The sequence below is a fragment of the Rhea americana genome, unplaced genomic scaffold (genome assembly GCF_003343005.1).
Source record: "Rhea americana isolate MKP2758 unplaced genomic scaffold, rheAme1 scaffold_13, whole genome shotgun sequence".
NCBI lineage: Eukaryota > Metazoa > Chordata > Aves > Rheiformes > Rheidae > Rhea > Rhea americana.
The window spans coordinates 2,553,779-2,577,608 of record NW_028185372.1 but is presented as its reverse complement, the minus strand read 5'-3'; the positions used below and the strand labels follow the sequence as shown (position 1 = coordinate 2,577,608).

At 35.4% G+C, this 23,830-nt stretch overlaps 1 protein-coding gene across 1 annotated transcript in view; it reads right to left on the bottom strand.

Moving 5' to 3' along the window:
- The window catches only part of WDR70 (WD repeat domain 70), a 142,240-nt gene that overhangs the window by 35,399 nt on the left and 83,011 nt on the right, over positions 1–23,830 (bottom strand). The window contains exon 12 of the mRNA XM_085297698.1: positions 5,612–5,711. Within this exon, the coding sequence (XP_085153824.1) occupies positions 5,612–5,711 (100 nt within the window). The remainder of the gene's footprint in view (positions 1–5,611; positions 5,712–23,830) is intronic.

The following is a 23,830-nucleotide window of genomic DNA, read 5'->3' as shown; positions in this document are numbered from 1 at the left end:
CAAAGTGAGAACAAAAAAAAAAAAAAAGAGAGAGAGAGAGAGAGAGAAAGAAAGAGAGAGAGAGATTAGTTACTTATTCTCAGAAAGATTTACATCTCTGCTGACCATCCCTCTGGGATACATATTTCTAGCTTGAGATTGAGAATACAGAATTTTGAGCCCTGAGGCACCTCACTCAGGCACCTAGACATCCCTTTGCATTTAATATCAGTGCTGCAGTGCTTTCAAAGGTGGGAAAAAAGGGTTTTTAAACTACATTTCATATAATAAWTATAAATTTATTATATTAAAATATTTTAATTTATTATTTAATTTATATCAGGAGACTAATTTTAGACAAAAAGTTACAAAGTCTTCCTGACCCAGGAGGAGAGGTAGTCATGTGACTGGTAATCCACAGACCTGCTTCCCTCCAAAGCCCAAATCTTACAGGGAAGTAATTTTCTGTTGTCTGAAAATATTCTGTGGACTTCCAGTCTTTGAAATTAAGAGCTCAAAGGTGGCCCTGGAAATAAAATGTAAAAATTGTGACAAGCTGTAACAAAAGAAATCAAGGCCAGCAGCACCCTTTACCGGGAAAGCAGTAATGTGTGGCCTCGCACATCATGTATGTTTATATTAAAGACAAGGATAACTACTTACTACAAAATATTTTTAAGAAGTGGACAACTTAAATAAATGATGTCTAGAGCAGAGTATATTTCTGTTCGTTGGGAGCTGAAAAATGACAAGAAAGAAAAATGCTGAGCCTCTATTTTGGGAATATCTGCTTTCTTATTATTTCATRGTAGACTCCATCTCAAACACTTCAAAGCATTGAGACTTGTAACATGAGCCCTCTCTTTCCCTTCCCACCCCCAACAAAAAAACACTTATCGTCTAGATGCTATATCTAAAGCACCAGCACTTTATAAATGTATGCAAAGGATACCATTTGGCTGCTCTACAAATCTCCTGGATAGGGAGAGATCTAAGGCTAACAGCCAAGGCTGTGCTGTTCCCAGTGGAATGAGCCTTGACATGATCTTCAAACTGCAGTCCTGCCAGGCTTTGGCAGGAGAGATGCAGTCTGGCATTTAGATACAGCTCTCCTGCTCACAGGAAAGTATACTGTGTTGGTTTAAAAAATTAGAAGAAGCCAGAAAGACTCTAGAAACTGTGGCTGATTTCAAATCAACACTCTCTTCCATAGTACAGAAATAACTCATAMGAACTTGGAAAGGGAGAAATGCGAGGCGAATGACTTGGTTAATACTGTGAAACTTTTATCATCTTTAAAAATAATGTAAGATTTTCCCAAAGCCATCTTCTAATTAAAATGTAGCATATTCCAAATCAGACATTCTTGTATAAATCTAATTTGCATTAGGAATTGAAATCACTATCTCTAAGAAAACAATATGTTAATATTCCACAACACCAAGAATGTTTCCAATAGCATCCATCCATGCTTAATGCTTCTTTACAAGATGATGCAGCACTACTGATCTAAAATAGTTTTTAACTACTTCACATATGGCTGAAACAGTTACTTTTAAAGAAAGACACAAAGTCAGAAGTCGCGCAGTTCAGTATGAAGCATTCAAATTTGTCCACCTTTGGATCATTCAATATTTGTCCCGATAGCAGAGTTCTCCCAGAGGCTGGCAGAATTTTYTTCTATAGCATTTCAAACAGTATTTCCAATACTGTTCTTCATCATTTTATTAAGAAGCRTACCAAAAATCAGACTCCAGACTGATATGATCAGGTCAGATATTGTTACCMCAATATGAATGAGCATCAGATTTACCAAGAGGTATGAACAAGCTATGAGAAAAAATCTTCAGTGAGCCAGGATAGGTATTTTGTAAATGGCTTTTAGTCAAAATAAGGCCAGGGCACTGAGACTGCAAGGACTTTGTCCAACATTTTTCTTTGTAGTGAATGCTGACCAGGAAGATAAATAAATGAATGCACATGGCCCCAAACAAAGTGAAAGCACTGCCAAAATAAAGTGTTGCCAGAAACTCATAAAATCCAAAGTCAGCAACAACCTTCAAGGAGCTCCTATTTTAAGAGGAAGTCTTGTGTTGAAAGCAAAGCTCAAGGACAGACACTCACAAAGATCACTGGGGAAAACAAAGAAATATAGGAAATTAGATTTTTTTTTTTAATATAGCAAAGGAAAGGCATAGCATAACAAGACTATAGAGAAAGACAGCACCATGAAACTGTATGTTTATGAACTCAGAGCCTTTTTTGAAGGCCTAAACTATACACAACGAGAAGCACCTGACACAGGAAGGTACATCCTTCTTGCATTCTGCATGGTTCAACCACAGAAGCCACATGTAAGAACTTCTGCATTAGGTGCCCCAAGCCAGGACCATGCTCGCCCTTAGCCAAGCGCTGAATGCCAGGACCTAGCTTGGGGAGGGGATRTCACTAATCAGGAGTTCAGCATTTACACTTGTAACAGCTCTAATCCCACCAAATTTTACCCACTAGAAAGATATACTAGCTTGGCCAAGTATTTAAGTATATCCTCCTCTCTGTATGTAAGGAAACGAAGAATACTGGAACACTGTGAGAAGGCTATTGGAACTCCAAGTAGTACAAGTAGTTGATTAAACTCATTAACGCTAATTAATGCATTTTTAGTATTTGTTTGAAATGAACCTTGGTTTTAACTGCTGAGAAGCAGCTAATTTAAAACCATTGGATTTTTAAAGTGCTTATATTTGTATTTACCACAAACAGCAATATGTATTACTCTTCACAAAATAGGAATTCACTACATATGCTGCTGCCCAATCCCTGAATATTAAGGACACTGTACTCAAGATGTTTCTACTTTTTAAACTAACTTTATAATTAAAYGTCTTCTTTTTCCATCAGAATATTTTGAAAAGAAAAAGTCATCTAAAACATAAAAAAGAGAGGAAAAAAAAAGACAAAAACTTCATTTTCAGCCCTTAAAAAAGCACGTATCTGCTTAAGCTGTTTGACAGGTTTAGAGGTGAATAGTTTTCACTGAATTAAACTACAATGAACTGATTTTCTTCTGTAAATTAACTGATTAAGATGGTACTAAGTCTGCACACTGTTCCTATCGAAGAAAATAAATCAAACAAATGGCTCTGATGAGATTCATGGAATTAATAACTTCATGGTTTCGTATTACAACAACAAAAACTAACTCCATAAATTCTGTATGCACCCAGAGGAAAAAAAACCGTAATAGGATCCCAAGTCCTTACTTTCCTCCTCACTGCTGAAGAAAATGCTTCCCAAATATTACCTTCACTGCAGTTAGAAAAAAAAAACCTTTCATGGTCACAAGTGTGTTAAAATATGAATTTCTTAAGTTTCTGTCAAGTTACTACCTAGTATCTAACAAGAATAAGACTAGGAACTCTCATAAGCAGCTCCTTAACTTTTCATTTTCCCTTGTGCTTGCAGCTGCATCATCTCTCTCATATATGACACAGAATCTACCTTAGATGCAGGAGAGTCAAGTAGGTTTTCAGCGAAAGTCCCCATTCCCCAAACAACTATCTGCTCTTTGATGCTCAGCACTTGGCAGGTGTATTAATCTATGAATGCTGGGTCCACATCTGCTTTTATTGGTACAGATCCAAAGCTATGCTCATATTAGAGCACCAACCGAAAAAGACAAAATAAGGTATGAATCCTCCTCATTTTTTAGGACAGGATACATACAGCTTTTTTAATGCAATCAAATATGCTGGATAAAAGTAGCATTTTTTAACCACAGTGAGGGGTCAAATTTTTGTACAGTGTTATATTCTGTGAATAATCAATCAGGATTTTACACAGTTTAGAAAAAAATGTGGTAGTTAGCCTACAAATAATTTAAAGATGGTTTRACATAACAGAAAATTTGGAGACAGTTAACAGGAGGAAGAGTCGGCATTAAAAAATGCCACATGCAATTAAAATAAGCAAAGGACATTTATATGATCTATATTCATAAACTAAAACRTGAGAGAACTTAGATAAATGGAGGATTCAAGACAGCACTACTGACTATCCCTCACATCAGAGGGTTTTATTTTGTTTTTTGTTGCTTATATTTAAAGACGTACAGATATTTCTCTTTAATCATATAAGGTATGTCTGAGTGCATTTTCTGGGGGCAACAGCACTGGGAGACAGGTCCATCATTTTACTTAGCCCAGAACAGAAAGAAGGACGGTTCAGCTATTTTCCAAAGAGGAGAAGATTCTCATATAGTAAGTGTTCAGTTCAGTAAGGACCAGCAAGGTTGAGGGTATTTAGCTCACCTACTTAGGTAGGGCCCGTTCATCTAGCTGAAGAGTATTAACAAACAAGCCAAGTGCCTAGTAARCCTAGGGTTGTCGAGGACAAGGAGATCACCATCCTCATCTGAAAGACATGATCTGGGGAACTTAATGTTTGGGATCTTAGAAACCGGGAAGGAAAACTAGGAACTCAGGTGGAGGGCATCCCAAAGGAGGTAATCTGGCAGTAAGAGCCACGAGTGTCACTCTGTTACTCAGGGATGGGGCAAGGGGAAGGATACAAACAACCACAGGCTGCAGCCTGCTGCTCAGAAGCACTGCTCCTGCTTCAGAGAGTTTGCAAGCTATGGATACTTCTACTGCGGTATTTTGTAGATGTAATCTCATTTTGTCCACACACCAAACTGACCAGATGTCATGTACATATGTTAGGCACAACACTAAGCCTGCAGTAACATATACTGTCTCACACTAGGCCTGTTTACTTGGCCCTGGGGCCATGCTAATGCATACACATAGCTTCTGGTTACAGMTGGTTTACATCCAGACAGCTTGGATTGCATTCTTGCACCTGCCTGCAAAATACTGGGTAGACAAACCTCTGGATTAAAAGTTATCTTGAGCATGCACCATCCTATCCAATGCTGCAGTGAACRAATCTTCAAAAAGGTCTTTGTCCTCTCAAAACTTTTATTGTTCTCTAAGACTTTTAGCTAAAAGTCTTATCTGAAGTTAATAAAACACGGGTTCTTTTCCTGTCCTGTGGACATGTCAATTTTTTTTTCCATTCCAGAATATTTTGGCCACTCACTTCATGTCATCACCTGATAGTGCTTATAATATAAATTAAAYAAAAATTCAAGTTAGGAGAGAAAAGCACATAGCATAAGGAAGCAGCTTGAGGAATTAGTAAAAATAACTCCAGAACAGAGAAGCTTGTACTGAGACACAATAACTTTCTAAGAAGAGCTAAATAATGAAATTTCGGTCTTTATTTAAATTAAGCTAATTATTTCCTTTGTGGTGGATTATTAATGCTAGACAAGAAAACAGATCAACAACTATTATATATACAGCACAGTTCTCTTATAATATTCCTTGGCTGCTGTAAAAATGCCCTTTCACAAGCATCGTATTGAATGGAGTAGCACACAGAAGTAGYAATTTGAGAAACACTTCAGGTTTAAATCACTAATATCTTATTTCACTGTCTTACCACCATCAAGAACAAGTACATTTAATGATGATACAATTTAAATAGTTTGTTTACTGAACTATTTACCTTAGTAAAAGTTAAGATCCTTTTGCATTCAACGCATCAAAGAGTTCTTTTAATCACCTACCTCCCCGGCTGGCAAGGGCAGTACCATCATAGGAAAAAGTCAGGCAGGAAGTGTCAGTGCCAGGGGCATGGGCTTGCCTGCAGTGGAACTTGGTATGTACCTGTTTGTCAAACAAATAAAACATGAAAATTTTGCTTGCTTCAAGACTGGCTAAACATTTCTTTATAGCATTTTGTGTGCTTTGCTGCTATTCCTAAATTTAAGAAGAAAAACCTATATTTTTAGTGTTAACARGTAGAGAAGCTAAGTATTTCTACAGGCTTTTAAAAACGTCATGTATGCTTCATAATAGGCTTTCATACCAAGACGACTTTGAATGCAAAAATTTAACTTTTTCATAAGTCCAATTATACAGTTCACATTTACAAAGCATCATCACCCTTGAAAACTCCCACTAGTGCTAAATAAAGGTAGGTATGCCTGTTAAGATAAATATACATTTTAAGACAGGTCTCATCACCTCTTTAAGCAGACTTATAGTTTAAAAATGCCAAAATACGTTATACGTATTTTGGAAAGGACTTGAAAGAAGGATTGGAAGAATCTACTTTTGGTATTTTTCAACCTTGCCAAAATTGATGGGTTATAGACTTAGAAGAAAGCTCAGATATTCAGAGGTTTGTGTTCCATTTAGCTGCAGTAAAATTGAAGTTCTGGAACTCTGAATGTTCTTTTATTTTTAATTATATTCTCCTAGTAATCCTAGAGAAAGATAGAAATACAGTAATCCTAGAGAAAGATAGAAATACAGTAATCCTAGAGAAAGATAGAAATACTTTGGTATTAGCCTCTTGTTCTTATGTATACTTTTTATGTACTAACTCACAGTTTAGCCAAACCTCAAAAAAAAGAAAACCACTCTCTTCTATTAAATGAAAAGAAACATCCTATGAAATCTTGCATTAAATCCCAACATTTCTGCAAAACACAGTTTTCCTGTTTCCTGACCAAAAATCAAAGGTTTTAACTAAGATACCAAGATGTTTTTCACGTATATACTTTCTTGTTAATTTAACCATTCTTCACTTTCACTTAGCAATTAAATCATTTATTTTTCATCACTAATGGAGACTTCATCAATAAACACTCAAAAATCAGTAACAAGCTCAGTGCCTGCCTAACACTTCCACCTTTTGCAAAAWACCAGCCAAGATAGCCAGGTGACATTCAAGAGCAAGGGCTTCCCTTGAAAATTCAGCTAAACTACATCAACATATAAAATTGGAAAATGTAGGGCAAACGTACTTAGCACAGATTCCTGCAAAACTCCGGAGAAGCCCATCCTGTGTGTTCAAACCTTTTAACCTGCATTGTGTTTGCACAAGAGTAAATGATCACAGTCCATGCCATGGGTAGGGAAGTTCAGCAAGACTGACAACTGGTAAAAGGAGACACCCAGTATAAAGGAGTTTGACTAAAGAGAAAAAAAAGTGAAACCAACGGCAGGGAAAGATCAGATTGTGGCAAGGAGTCTAGGGAAATTGAGGGGGAAAGGAAACTACTGCATTTCAGAAAAAGCACAGGAAAGAACAGATGCAACAAGAACCTATGGGACAGGGCTGGAGCACTGTAAAGGAAAATTAGAATGAAATAGGCACAGAATATTTCAGCGTAAGGGGAAAATTTGAGATTGGATAACCAACTCAGAAAAGTGGGGATAAAGTAAGTGACCTGGAAGGATAAACTAGAACCATGTGGGCATCCAGGATTGGAGAAGGAATGGGGTCTAAGAAGATGGAAGAGATGAGGAAGAATCCAAATGGAAACAGAAACTTGGAGGGACTAGGGAGGAACAGGGAAGCGGGGRAAAAAAAAGGAATTTGAGACAGCTTGGGTTCTTTTTACCTGCCTAGGAAATTACATATCTCATTTGTCCCCTTTTCCTAAGRTAAGTTAATGCAGTTGGAAAACCAAGCATTCAAGAATTAAAGGTTACCTGTGCCTGTAAGATGAGGATTAAAACAAGCCATTTCCCTCACAGAGAGGAAGACTACAAATTAGTTACCTTAACATCCTTTATTTATCAGAGTTACAAGCAAACTAGAGAAAAATATACAGAAAAGTATACATTTTTGGAGAAGGGTTTGAACAGTGAGCAGTAAGTCAGATCTAGAGTCACATACCGAACAGTAAAAGGTCAAAATATTGGACTGCTTAGCCAGGGAATACTATCATACACACACACACACACACACACACACACGTGTGTATATAAAGAAACAGTTCTACAGAAAAAAAGAAGTAGGATGTGACCAAATAATGCAATCACACAGGAAAACTGAGTTAAGCTTGCCTCAGTTATTGTTTCTCATATGCACCTCACTGAAGCTCTTTCAATGGGCTCTTTTGTATGCAAAAGACCAAGCTACTAAAGTAACTGATGTTGTTTATCCATTCAAATATCAATTCAAAATCTAGAGAATCTGTGCATTATTGCTGTAAACTTATTGGGGTGTGCAGATGTAGTCACGTTTTGAGAGGAATCACATAAGTCATTCACTCCACAAATGACTCTATAACAAGAAAGGGTGTAAAACATTAAGTAAATGCTTCTTACAGTAGGGAGGGAAAATGCAACACGCTAGATTTATCCACAGTACTTGTTTAGAGACCAAGTATCAAAATGACTGCCACTTTTAACCAGTTACGCATATCCTGGAGAAATTCTATGAACAGATTGCAATTTAGTACTGTAAGTCTGTGTTGGGTTACTGTTTTTAAACACCAAMAAACATATTCGATGTATCCAATCACATAAAATTTTCCAAATATGTGATAACATAGAGGATAAACTGTGAATTAATTATCAGAAAATAAATATTCTGTAATATTTGTTAAACACTAAGTAATTAAGATTATGTATTTTCTCTTCATGGAAACATACAGAAACATAAACAGTTAATCATCACACCTAAAAAACTCACAGAAAGATCAAAATATGATATTTAGCTGTTTCTAAGGAATTGGAAAAAACTTAGTTTAGACTCTACAACGTGTGTCCATTCAAGGCTTCCACCCCTCCCCAACAATGTCAAAGCAGTGCATGCCTGTTAAAATAATGGCTTTTTTCATTTTGCTGCCCAGGCTACTTCAAGGTTTTTTTTTTCTTCCATTTCATTCTGAGCCAGTTTGAAATCCTCTCCCTTTTCTTTTGCCCTCTATACGAATAAAAATAAGGAAACGCTTTTGGGTCCAAACAAAGCATTTTCCTTGTTGTCTTACTCCTTAAAAAAATACAGTAAATCACATACCATTTCAGGAGTTTTGTATCTCCTTACCTCCCTTTCTCTGGTAAAAGGTATAAATTATATTTAGTATGACTTTATGATTTCATTTCATCAAACCTAAACTGCATCTCTCTGGAAATAAACAGTTCATCTGAAAAATGTTACTCGCTTTTCAACAAAGTGTCTACACACTAACTCTTTTTCAGCTGTCCCATATGAAAAGATAGCAACATACAGATGTCCAAGACTCGGACATTATTTGTCCCTTAATCAGAAAAAAGAAAGCAGTAGGCCAATATAGCCCAAATCTATCCATCTTAGATGCTTTAGAATTCATATAAATTAAGACACTTCTAAAAGGCACCATAAGATTGCATCAGCAATTCTGTTTGATTTTAAAAATAAAATTACTCAGCTTACCAGTGAGAGGATTGTTTTCCTAACTTTGAGCTCTACAAGCTTGCCCTCCATATATTATTCTGCAAGGGAATATAACCCTGAATTGTAATACTAAATCAAATATTCTAAAATGATTGAAGGTTGCTCTAAAAATGATTGAAGGTTGAACAAGAAGTTTTTACACACACTGGCAAATGTTTGGTGAAGATTTCAAAGAAAATAATGCGTTTGGCCTCTGGCCTCTTAACATATTTAACTGATGTCTAATCTTGCCAACAAATCATTGGCAAAAAAATTGTTATCAGAATGTTTCTTTCTGGAAAGACATGAAACAAAAGAGCTAATGTACGCATTTCAGAAGTTTGGGGGGGGGGGAAGAGAGCATTGAACCACTAGAAAAAGATATAAATTAGGATAAAGCATACCCACATTTTACCTCTTATCCTTCTCCTTTCATTGCAGAAGTGCTCACTGTTACAGAGCACTATTCATGTGCCATGCAAAATTCAAAGTTCATCAAGCCTTAATAATCTTTAAACATTTAGCTATGTCAGCAAGTTTTGTAGTAACACTCCATCTTTTGCAACTTGCTTGAAAGCATTCTAGCAAGCAATTCCATCAATGTAAACACTTTCTAGCTTTGTATTAGCACATCTATTTTTATTAGGCAATTACAGCTGACTGGACTTGTGGGCAACACGAAATGACAGGCAGAAAACAYGAAGCACATGTGAGAAAGGAGGCAGCTTCAAGAAGAATCCAAAAAAGCTGAGATAGCAGAAGAACTTGAGAGTCTGCAATATTGTCACAGTCTTCTCAGAGAGAACAAGAACCAGAAGATAAAAGGAAGCCAGAGAAAGGATTAAGAAAAAGCAAGCTACATGATTGAAGCATCATTAATGAATATCCTTTGTACAAAAATTCCTGGTGGACTGAAGCAGAGCCATATGGAAAGACAAGAGTGGCTGCATGACGTGTTTATCACAACCTAATGACCTACATCAGAGCCACGTGATTAGGATTCTGCATCACACAAGCTGCTCTCATTCCCCAGCATCCTAAAGAAGACATGTTCAACGAAAAGCAGAAGACAGACCTAGTCAGTTTGCTAACCTCTGATATCTAAGCCACCTCCATAGAAACACAATACATTTAACTAAAGAAACTTCTGAACTTTACACATTGTTTCAAGGACACAATGCTTCATAGTAAGCTGATACTGTATGAAATGCTTTTTCTTTCCTCTTCCCTCTTATTTAATGAGATAACTATGTCCCAGCCAAGCCATTCTTCTTCCTTCTTGTCAATAATGTCTTCAAGATATTTTAAAAGCAGAGGTTGTAAACAAGGGTACGCAGCAGGGAAAGTAAAATCTATAAAGTAGTGACAAAGCTTCTGCTATAGCCATCTTTGTTTTATAGATGTATAACACAATTTACTCATTTATTAACATTTATTTTATTCCACTTAATGTCATCTGCAAACACAATCAACTATGCAGCTACTATCCTGTCTACAGCAAAAGAAGCTTTGTTCAGTAGTGAGTATGCCATAAGTGATACAAAGTCTATTCAAGCTGAAATAAGAGAAGGTGTTTTCTGAACAGGGGAGGTAATTTCTAGAGATGCCTCCCATGCTCGCCTCCCACTTTCACATCCAGGACAGTTTCCAATTCAAGCACTTACATTGATTGCAAATGTGAGGCAGAAGGGCAGGACTAGCCAGGCAGAACTACCACAGAAGCAAATCTCAAAACACGTGATTTCACGGGAGTAAGATGGTCTCAGCAAAACAACCCAGCTAACACTGACCATATTCAATGTAAAAACTACAGTTTTTAATAAACATAAAAGTATTCCAAGACAACCTATTACCATAGTCCACTATCAAGATGACAAAGACATGAGCTAAAGCTGCAAGAAAAAAGAAACTCAAACCTTTTTGTTAGTCACAACTGAGAAAAGTAGTAAGTGTTTGTGTTGAAGGTGATCATATCAGAGACAGCCAGCAGTCACAAAGAGCTGTGATCTCAACTGACAAGAAACAAACTTTCCCCATCAAAGAGTTATACTTCCCAAATTTTTATTTCCCCATCCCCCATTCAGTCATCTCTACCAAACTAAGCATATTCACTTTGCTCTCAGACATAACCCCAAAGAGATTTAACTGTACTCCCTGGTTTTAGTACATCACTTCTGAATTAATTCAGTCAGTCTTTGCCAGCTGAATTCAGAAATTAATCTGTTTTTCTCGAGTAGCTAGTTGCAGACTATTATCATTTGCTTTTGTTAAGTCTCTTTAAATGTGTTCTCTGGGCTTTCAGTTTAATGAAAGAGCTTACAGCTCTTCAGTACTCTACCACAATACTGTACCACCATGGTGTAGAAACTGGTGCTATTTAAGTAATGGTTATACTGATGGAAAACAAGATTAACTTGTGAAATTGGAGGGTTTATTGTTCATGTCATCACACTATGTTATGATCTGCTCTCCTCTGTGATTTTCTATCTCAGTTACATTTTCACATTACATTAGCAGACCTTAAACACTCCTTCATTTTTCGAAATCCTGATTAACTCATAATGAATATGGTGACTAATTTTATTTGCCATAATCTGTACATCTGATTGGCCATTGTATATAACTAATTTGTATGTTTATTATATTCTCATCTGTTGCAACTAGGGTCATGTTTTGGGTGGAGGACTGATACTCTGGGGGGGGGGAGGCAGGTCTTTGGGATCTCGTGTTTAGCTCACAGATTCAATTATGGTTCAATACCTTCCAATAATCTTTAATATATATTTCATACTCAAGTGTTGCTGGTTATTTACTGAGAACGAACAGACAAGATGTTTGCCTTTTTCTTAATATTCTGCTGCTTTTCTTGAGCAGAAGCAAGGAATTGTATAGAGCTGAAAAACTTATATAATCAGAAAAATAATTTAGAAAAGGTAAACAGTTTTTAATGCCTAAAAAATTTTCAGTCCCATATAATAAGTCATTCATTACATCATGGAACTATTGACCGAAATAAGAACGCAAGAGTGAAATGCTTAATCTGAAAACATCAAGATGTTACAAAAAAACAGCACTCTTATAAGATGGGCCATAGAGCAGTGTAGCCAACACAGTGAAAAAAATGAATTAGCATTTTCTTTATTGAAATTGATATAAAAAGTTGATTTGTATAAATTCAAAGACTTGTATAAACTTGTATAATTATATTATAATTATTAACTTATAATTATAATAATTATAAGTTATAATATATATTATAACTTGTATAATTTTGTATAAATTCAAATTCAATATTTACACTGAACATAACAATGCAAGGTACCCACAACATTTGAACATATGTGGTTTTAGACAAAACAAAGATGACAACAGGCTGACTTGCCTTAAAGAGGTCTCCAGATCAGTATAGCGTGACGAAAAAGTCCTTCCTAACTGACCTTGCTTTCTTCACCATGCACAGCTGTCAATTTTTAAGAATATTTAAGAATACCACAGTACGTAGTTTCTTATTGTTTAAATGAATTCATCAAGAAAGATTTCAGGAATCCACTTTTGGGAAGATGGCTTCTTAACAGCACTGCTAAATATTTGCCTAATGGTTTAAAAATGAAACCCCAATTGAATGTTTGGCTGCATTGTCAAACTTCGCATTTGAGAAAATAATCTATCTTGGCCACAAAAAAACGATAAATATTGCTAATAAAAATAGTCTTTGGAAACTATTCAGTTGGCTTCCTTTGGGGATTTTTATCCTATATGTGAAAAACGTATGAGCATGCAAAAGAAATGTTCTTTGCATCTCTTCATAAATTATCTAACCTATCCCATCCTAACCTAGTGAATTTATGGTTTTCCTCTTTTTTACTATCATAAATATGGCTTCTGTAAGCCAAAAAAATACCCTCTTGCCTCTTTCAAAAAAAGATCTAATCATCCTCAGAATCACCCAGCTGTCAAAGGTTCTTCTGCCTTCTCAGAAAAGAACCAAATCTGAGCAATTGTTTTTCCATAGAATTCCATTAAAAATGTACACTTAAAAGATATAACCACAATACAACACCACTATAAGTCCACAGATCTCTGTGAACTCATATATGCAAGCACAGTATTTCCAAAAGATGTCTCCATAATGCAACTGCCTGAAGTTACTCCAACCATAATTCTGCATACTTTCTCATGTTCCTCCACTCTTCAGTTTTCCCAAAGTTTTAAGATCATTTTAGTAATCCTAAAATTGGAGTGAATTGGAGTAAAAAAATGGAGTGAAACCTGAGCAAAAATAAATGGAAATTCACATTAAGCTAATCTTTCGGGTTCAATAACACTTGAACCAAAACTATTGTAGTTTTCAATGAGTTGTCAAAGGTAGCTGCGTAATAAATTAATGCACATTCGTGTTGAAAAAGTAACTAAAACATATGTATATTCCAACATGAAAAATGCACTTTTCTAGGAACTGAACAGTCATGTTCACTTTTACTAAAATATTTCTGGCAAGATACAGACAGTGTGTAGGCCTGGTTGGTATTGGGAACTATTGTGTCTACATTATTTAATTTTTCCCATAAAAACACACTGCATACCATTTCACCATATTTCCACTGCATATTAATTAAAAGAACACTGATTTTAAAAATGCGCATGTGGTTTTATTTTTTGGTTGGAAAGGAGAAGGAGGAAACATGTCACAGTTAAAAGAGAAAAATTGTTATTTTGCAACATGAAATATTTCAGTGACTGAACATGCATTCTTAACTCAGAGCCTAAGTGGTTTATAAATAATGCTGTGTAAGGCTGCTGCTATTAGATCAGCATACTTATTATTGAATTTCAAGGGCCATACTCATCTAAAAAAAGAAAAGCACCTAGAAAACAAAAAAATCCATCATCTTCCAGCAAAGTAAACTGTTAGGAGAAGGGGTTGTTTTTGAGAAGCTAAAAGACACTTTTTCTCTGCTTCTTTTACAGGTCAGTGGGGAATAGGGGGGTGGGGAGGGTTAAACCAGAGGTATGTTGGCTCCAATCTGCAATGTTCAGAATTGCTAAGTACCATTAATCACCTTTAACTCAGTATTTTACCTGACAAACTCAGAAACTTCAGGGTTAACTATCTATGAATAAAAAGTAAAAGAAAGAATCCAGTTGAGCCATATGGTTGTTAAAAGAAAAAAAGGGGGGAAGAAAAGCAAAAAGCAACTCAAGCAATTTTTACTTTCTTTTCAAGCATTCTTCCTGACAGTTTCACAACCATTTCTTTGATGTTGCTTGTATTCTTACATTAATTTTAGATAACTCACTAGCTAAATAAGCAAACCTTAAAAACTATACATTTATAAACAAAAAATTGAAACATTGAAAATTTTTCAAAAATTATCTTCTGAAAGTAGTTTTTCCTAACTGAACAGTGTTACACAGGGAAAAATTATGAATTCCTATTAATCTTTAGTATTTCTGAATCCCAAATCACAAATAAGTTTTCTGACTTCACAAATAAAATATTAATCAGTCAAGTGTTTCTGTATGTAGAACACATAGTGGAGAAAGTTCTTTTGACAAAATGTGGTTTTGTCAAAAGCATTTAGCTCAGAAAGAATACGCTGTCTTAAGTAACTCTGACAGTTCCAAGTTTTGTAGTAGTATCAACTTCAACCTAGCAAAACTTTAATCCTGAGAGATTTTAAGGCACCTTGTAAAATAAGCTAGCTTTAAAGCCAAGATTTCGCTGCTTCTCCAAGATGATGATCTGTTGTACCACAATCTGATTTCTGATACTCAGTATGGGAACGACTTGAAAATAAGTGTACACAACAGTGTATTTTTATATCTACGTTGCCAAATGCTCTGTCACACAAAGCTTCCCAGCTAGCTTACAGACCAGCAATCAAGTACTTGAGCATTAGGTGGAGTGAAAAAACCTTTTAGAAAACTGCAGCCTGCTGTTTTACAGTAGCATTCATGCATATTTGAATCGTGGGTGACTTTTTATAATAGTTTTGCTTTATAATAGATGTTAAAAACAGATTATTGTTTGAATACATTACAGTAGATGATTCTTTTGTTCAGAATAGCATGCTTAATGCTAAGGTCGTGGGTTCAATCCCCGTAAGGGGCTACGCTGAGTGTTGGACTAGATGACCTCCAGAGGTCCCTTCCAACCTTACCATTCTATGATTAAATCAGCTGAACTCTTGTTTCATTTCATATAAATAATCTGACTGTTAAAACCATGGTAATGCAAAAATGTCCTGGTCAACATCCAAGACCCCCCTCAAGCAGGCTGCAGAATCTCCATCCCCCTGCCCCTTTTCTTTCTTTCTTTCTCTCTCTTTTTTTTTTTTTTTTTTTTTTTTTTNTTTGTCTCTGTGGAGTACAGAACTCTTACAGAATTTTTCCTTCTGCCATTAGCCTTCTCCTCTACCGTTAAAGCTGCTTCAAAATTTTCTTTTCTATTCTTTTCCTGCTTCCATTTCTTTCGTGACACTCTAGCACATCTCCTAACTCCAATTCTCTTCCATCATTAGCATACCAAGAATTCTTCTCCATCCAACAAAAGGAATGATTGCTCTGTTTTTCATCCTAGCTTTCCAGTTTCATTTCAGTACAGTATTTCACACTCATACCTGGCAATTACAGCCTTCTTCTCTATTAGCAGTGGCATCTTCAGAGGAGAGGGAGATCTGTGAATTGTTGTTTGTGAATAAGAGTACTATATCATATGTCAAAAACCTCACTTGCATAAGCCTTTTTTTTAAAAAAAACAAATAGCTGTCTCTTTCGCCATAGCTTTCTTTTATCCAGTCCTGCATTCTTACCCATCTTCCTCTTTCCCTGTCACCCCAAATCCTCCTTTTGTTCTATCCTCATTCCTTTTCAAACCAATTTAATTTCTTTCAGAGTCTCAACAGATTTATTCCTGACAAGCCCAACAAACGCTACCCCATCCTCAATCTCATCAGCCTTTGAAAAAAGTTCATACTCTCTGTTCCCTATTCTCCKCTGGTTTTTGAGATGCAGTGCTTCCCAGACATCTTCTACATGTTGGCTCCCTTATTTGCTGTTTCCGCTGGTTCATGACTCTCTCCCTCTCTTCCCCTGTTTCACTGACTATTCAACATTACTTGGTCCCTGAATTTCTCTCTCTGCAATGTATTAAACAAACCTTATCCACAACCATGATTACTGATACTTTCAAGCCATTAAACTACCTTCCAATGAAAAGTTCATCATTCTCTATCTAATCAACATCTTAGTTCATCTTGACATCACTTTGTTAATGTTTAATTAGCAACTTAAGTTCAATATGCTGAAAGTCATTCCTGATTTTTTCCTCTACCTACCATACCTGTCCTAAGTTTCCCTGGAAGATCTAACCTTTATTAATCACCTGCCACCCAAAAAAGAAAAAAGAAGACCAGAAAAACCCCAAACCATCATATCATAATCATATCATACAGCATTATCTCCTTTTGATCACATATTATAAAATACACTACAATAAATCCAAGCAGCAACCTGTTGCCAATATTCTTATTCAGCTTGTCCATCTTCTTTGCATCCTTCTGCTCCAGTGCCTTAATGGATCTTTACTTTTAGAGTTGACTGCCACTTAACTTCATCTTACTTAACAGCTCTGCTACACCAATGAGTTAAGTATATATTCTGCCAATGTTAATAATTTCAGATCACTTGCTTAATCCTCAAGCACATCTCATACGAAGAAAAACAAAGTCTAAACCAACATCACCATTCCCTTTTCTGTAGTATATACTGATATACAGTCCACTGTTATTCAAAAAAAAGGAGCCAAGTTGCACTCTTTTGTGTTTTCAGTGCCATTTCCTCACTAACTTGACCCCAAATGACTCCCTTTCTGACTTAACCTTGTTTGTTTCCTAAGGAGAGTAATCTAAACTGAAGTTCATGTTTTATACGTACAGATACACAGCAGCAGACACTAGCTGAATTTTTCCTGCCTGTCTGGCAGTCTTTACCTCAATGCAACATCCAAGCAACGGCAGTGAGCTGCTTAGAGCACAGCATTCCTGTATTCATACAGCCCTGTCAACTCCTACCCCATTTAGCACCACACTTCCACACACAAAAAAACAAAATTGACCAGGCTTTTGCATCTTTTATCAAATAACAAGCCACTGGCAGGCAATGCACCTTTTTTCTGTCTAAAACAAGTTCCCCTGCTTGCTCAGAGCTTCTGAAAAATCATTCAGGCTCCTGAAGGTGGTCTTGAATACAAGCCAGTCCTCCCATTACAAGGGCAGGAACACACGCACGTGTCCTAGCTGTGGTTTTGCAAGCCCTGGTGAAGCTCTGCCTCTCTGAAGATCACAGCCGCAAACTCTGGTGACATCAACAAGATAAGCTTTGTTTGTAGGTCTTGAGCTCAATCTGCTCTCCAAACGAGAGCACAGAGCTGCATGCTGGTGCCGACAACAGAACAGGTTAGGAAGGTAGGATACAATGCAAGGAGCTCTTGAAAGTGTCTACAATAAACATAGCCCACAAATATAAATTGAATCAGATTCTTTCAGTATATTTTACCCTTTACAAGTGAACTAACACAGTACTTAATTTGGTCATCCCATCTCAAGCTTAGTACAATGGATGACAAAAATTTAAATATAACTGAACACAGGTAACTGCTTTGACCAAAAAACAGTCACAAGTCCAGTTTGGAAGTGATAAATACACACGGAAAAAAGGTTAAACAGCAACCATAAAGGCTGTTAAAAAAACAAAAAACAACAAAAAAACCCACTTTTTACACTGCTTAATGAGAGTGAAAATTATGAGTTATCTAAGAGTATCCTGCTTAAATGATCAGAGATTAGAAAGACTATACAAATTCATAAACTTTATTACACTAGATTTTCATTAGGAATTTGTGTGCACACATCTACACACAGACACACACTCAAATATATATTTACACATAACGTGTGAAATATATAGGTAGTCATTTCCAACTCCAAATCTAGTTCTCTATCTCATGAGAAATTTAGAACTTGGTTCAAGGAAGACAGCTGTTCCTTGGATGTATCTGGTTTCAGTCTGTGTAGTATCACTGCAGTCATACATTAAATAAAACACAGCTGGACAATGCTCCACCTATTTCACCGCCCTTTCTGCTAACTGTTTAGCACTAACATCTGTTGAAAACAAACTTTATGAAATAGGGACATCATGAGGAAAAAAAAAAAAAAAAAAACTTTGCTTTATAATATTTCACACAAGTTTTACTTATCTGAAAAGAAAGCTTCAGGTATATTCAGTTAATTTTTAATTACGAGTTTTAAATCTAGAATTCAAAGCAACTTGCTCAATCAAGGCTGTCTTGGCAAAAATATACTGTAAACAGGAATACTTCTCATTCTGTATGCTTGTTGTTTTCTTTTATATACTCCTGTAACTGCTGCCAAGAGATGGTGTAGTTGTACAGTTTACCTTTTCCTCTGTAATAATAGTTTGTTCTTCCTGTGAACCATGTGATTACTTCTAGAGGATAAAGTTATATACAAAAGCTATGTTTCATTATAATTTGTCTTCATTCTTCGAGCTTCTCAATCTCTGGCTGAGAATGGAGAACATATTTGTATTAAAAATATGCATATATTTTCTTACTGTCATAAAACTCAGTACCTTTCAAAATAACTCATACTTATTCTATTGAACTTTAAAAAAAAAAAACTTTAAAAACACATCTGCCTGTTTTTCTTTCACAATTTTAACTTATCTAAATTACAGTTATGAAAAGGTTACACACAAGCACTACAGAACATTAAACTACGGGTTTTCTAGGCCAGTATCCAGTTTTTGATAATGGCCAGCAACACGGTAATACATAAAAATCCCACAACTGTAAAACACAGAAGAATATTTTATTCATCTTCTATATTAGTTCTCCGAAAAAGAAAGAAATCTGGCCAATTGCTCTATTTTTTTCTACACTAACACAGATTAAAAAAAAAAAAAAAAAAAAAAAAAAAAAAAAAAAAGAGTGGGAAAAATTAAAAAATAAATTTCACTCATTATAATAAGAAGAATCATAAGAGAAACATAAAATATGTTTTAGAAGTTAAAAAAAAATCCAAATCAGGATTTTAGTTTTGAGATTTCTACGCAAAATTATCCAAGTATTCTGTCAAAAAAGGACATTTCACTTAAAAAAAAAATCTTTAAGTTCCTTGCCTATTAAAAACCAACAAAACATAGCCAGCTTTCAGTACAGCATGTATATTTTTTAAATTTATTTCACATTATTCTTTACTAACATCCCAAACTAGAGTTTTCTAAAAGATACAAACTGATGAGAAAAGTGAAGCCTGCAAGAGTTGCATCCAAATATGAAGCCAGAAGGTGATGAAAGGCCTATAAATTAACCCAAGACATAAAGCAAACATCTGTGGAAAGGAAGTACCACTCTTCATGATGAGTAATCAGTAATTTCCTACTTTTTTCTTGTGCTTAAATAAATTCTTCCTATCAAGCTGTAACAGCTTTCATTCCTCAATTATTCTAATACTTTGGGACTTTTCTGATGAAACAAACTTAACGATTAAGAGTTGCACAGAAATGTACTTTTCATTGTTTTTATGAAATTCACAGTACAAACCTCTTGTTCATCTCCTCRTCAGTGTCAAGAAATAGTGGCATACTACAAACTACGATGAGAAAAATCTGAGCCCTAAATCAGCTTCCTAATACACATGCCAAGTACAAAATTCTTTTCTTAATYTACAAATCTTAGCAGGCTCTGAACCAATAATGTGTTCAGCTTGTCTGAGCAGTGCATATACTAGAGAATCTGAAAGCCATTTTTCTGGTAAACCAGACCATTCTTCAACTCTCATCTTTTTCGAACTACATGTGACACCTGTACTTGTAACGTTCTGCCTCTATGTCAACACTTCTATTATTACTCAGAAAGTTGTAAAATAAATATCTAAAAATTTTTAATCTAAAATAACAGCAGCCAGAGAACGTTGTATCCATTTTTGTTTAATGACTATTATTCATGTTACATTACTATTAATAAAAAATATTAATAAAGCTAATCATATAACTATAATGTTTATTCTTTTCTTCTAAAATTGTCTTTTTTATTTTATCTTCATAAGCTCTAATAAGCACAAGCTTAGTTCCTTCAAGTAGTAAATCAAAGATAGATATGTATCATCGTGGGATAAGTCTGCCTCCTTTAACCATACATGAATCCAAAGTAAAATCCTTTATGCTGTTTTCATCAGGGTATGACAGACTTAAGATTTAGAATTGCCTTTCATCACTATATTAGATAGTGCAAACATTTAGATAGTTCCTAACTATAAACTGTTTATTACATAAGAGAGAAATGCACTTAGAAATACAGCAGGGCACATTTTATCTCAGCTTATGATTGTCAGATTCTTTACTTCTACTAGTTTCAGGGTACAGATAGTGATGGACTGGCTAAACCAGACATATACAAAAAGGAATAATATATGAATCTGTTAATATTTGCTGCTGGCAAGGTTGTGTGTGATTTCCAGTTTCTGGAGCAGAGGTCTGGCACAAATACATATGGAAAGAAAGGGTAGGATATTATGGATATGGAAAACTTACCTTAAGTTTGAAAGGGAAATATAGTGTATTTGGATATCTTTCATCTTGTATTTACACAAGAAATTTCCAGATGTAGCCAGACTGCCCTCTTCAAAGCAAAGTATGTTACATGCTTGGGGGAAATCGCGAGATTTGCCTGCTGTTTACTTGCAGTGGTGATATTCAGCAAACTTTAATAGAGATAATTTATCACTGAAAACTTTTTAATGCCATCAAGATGTCAATATAAAGCTAAAACTCCATATAAGTAAAACCAAAACAAAATATTCAAATAGGCAAGTGAATGTTTTCCGGCCCAAGTGAGGAAGAAAATCTAGCCAGTGTGAAAGGAGAGAAATACTGTGATGTTGCGAACCATCAGATGCCAAAGCCACATTATGATCTACAGTAGAAAACTGTAGCTGAGTAGGCATAAGCAAAATAATAAACATTCTTAGTAGACTGATACTGGATATACATTTCACAATTTAGTACCGAGAGCTGTGTCTTGCATGCCTTAGCATATGCAAAAAGCACTCTGCAACTCTGCAGAGATTCAAGTCTCCTCTTCCCAACTCAAAGGTATAAATCCCTCCTAAAAAGACTTTCCAGTTAATGAAGAAAATATTTACAGCAAGTCTCAGATCTTACTACTAGTTTTTCATTACTGTCTGGCACCATCATCTGTAAAATCCATTAAGGACAGCAAAATAAAGTTTACAAAAAAATTTCCAAATAAGATCTGGGCTCAGATTCCCAGCCTAAAGCAAAACGATCACCTGAGTTAGGCCAAACAAAAATTATCTTATGTGATCTTTCTGTATTATCTAATTCTATGTTGTTGGTTGTACAGGATTTCTTCAAAATGGATTCACTGTTTGTAAAACTTTTCACCTCTGAAAACACTGCCTTAAAAACTTCTCTGCAGTTATACTGTGCAATACAAAACTAAAGCTTACAAAAAGCCTTTCAAAGCAAACAATAGCTAAATATAGAAGGGTATTTATCTTACATCTATAAATCATGTAATTATTTGGAAAATACTTTTAACATGAGTATTAGTAATTAAAAAGGTACAAAGTTTAGATCTGCTTAACTTCAGAACATACTGCGACATCCCACTTTTCTTCCCTTTGCATTTTGAGGACAGGGTGGCTTAAGGGCATGTGGAAAACTGGTTATTGGGATTACTGCTTGCTCACATCACTTCTGGGGACATTCATGTGGGCAGTTTATTTGTATAGTGTAGGATTTCATTATTAGTGTGCATTTTAAGTTCTGTAAAATCACTTTAGCTTTAGCTAAGTAATTTAAAACTGATCAAAATACATAAAATGTTGTAGCAATTTAAAATCAAAGTAGGGGCTTAAAACTTGGAAAAGGAAACCACTAGCAAAGCAATAGTTCAGCAATACTGTAGTAGATGATTGCTTTTGAGAATGAAATAGTTGATGAAATAGATTAAAGAGGAGCTGATTACACCATGAAGTCTTTTATGAAATAAAAAATAGAAAATACAAATTAATCACTTCATATCTATCAATCTTTCCCCAGCACTGAATCAATTTATGTTTAATGAGAAGAAAACTATGTTGAAAATCATAAAACATTACAAATTTCCTGTTCAGATTTATGCCATATAAAAGATAAACCTATTACTGATATATCTGTCAAAGCTAATTCTTTACTACTTACAGTGTAGCTGCAGACACCTAGCAGTCTATAAAAATTAACGAGGTAAATAAAGTCTATAAACCCTTTAAATAGAGCCAGGTTTGGAGTTGGAAGAAAACAAACAACCTTTTGGGCCTACAGGCTGTTTTTCTTGTTCTTGAAGGGATATAAAAGATATCATCACTCCTTACAAGTTTTGCCTCCCCAATATCCTTACTGAAATAACTGTATGATGACTACAAAATATTTCCATAAAATACATGAAGTGTGAAACTGAGAAACAGGATTCAGCACATCATCCTCAAAGAAGCTGTTCAGGTACTCCAGGGCTGAATGTACCCAGAAAAAGCTGAAGGAGAAATTCTCCTCCATCATGTAACAGGTAGCTTCATCACATAGTTCAAAGGCTAAGAAAGAGTAACAAAGAAGGTTCTTCTTTCTCACCCTTGTAAATCCTAATGGTAATCAACGAAGATCTTGATCTCTTCCCAGTTAGTGTGAAAAATGAGTTTTCTGTGCTCATGAGTTGAAATGAATTTCAATCAAAGTCACAATACATTGTTAATCTGCCCATCAAGTACACTGATAGCCTTTGCAAAAGAGACTTCWGTCTTTCAGCATCTCCTAAAAGAGGTATTCCCATTTCTAGATGGAAAAAAGTGGTGCACACAGAGATTTAATGATTAAAACACACACATAGTTCTTGATACTAAAGACTGGCCCTATGGATCAGCTTGCTCAGCAGTGTGTAGTACTATTGGTACTGCAAATATTTCTGAATGGGTAAGCATAAGCTAGGTCAGCAATCTGAGTATATCTGAATTGCAGGTAAATCTAGTGGTTTTACTGCACTCTCCTGTGAATCAGTAATTTTCAATGTCTTGTCTTATTTATGACCAACCCTCTCCAACTCTCCACATTTGCCAGATACTCTTCTTCATTTCTCAGAATATTTAAATTAGGAATGTTCTAATATGCTATACTATGATTGACTATTTCACACTATTGTTTCCACTATTCACTGGAAGTCTGAAGGAAGTTATTTTTTATGCCCTTTGAAGCTGTTATTTTAAGCCAAGCTGACASCGTTCATAATATTTCAAACAGGTTGACAGATAGTTCTGCTAATGTGCACTGTAAATGCACATGTACGTGAACCTTAAAGAAAAAACATGCACTGACAAAATAACATACATGAGAAAATAATACAGATTTATGACAAAATGAAAAAACCTCCGAGGCAGGTGATTATAATGGATCATGATCATACTGAGGAAGTTTGGAGAAAGCTAGGCAGAGCTGG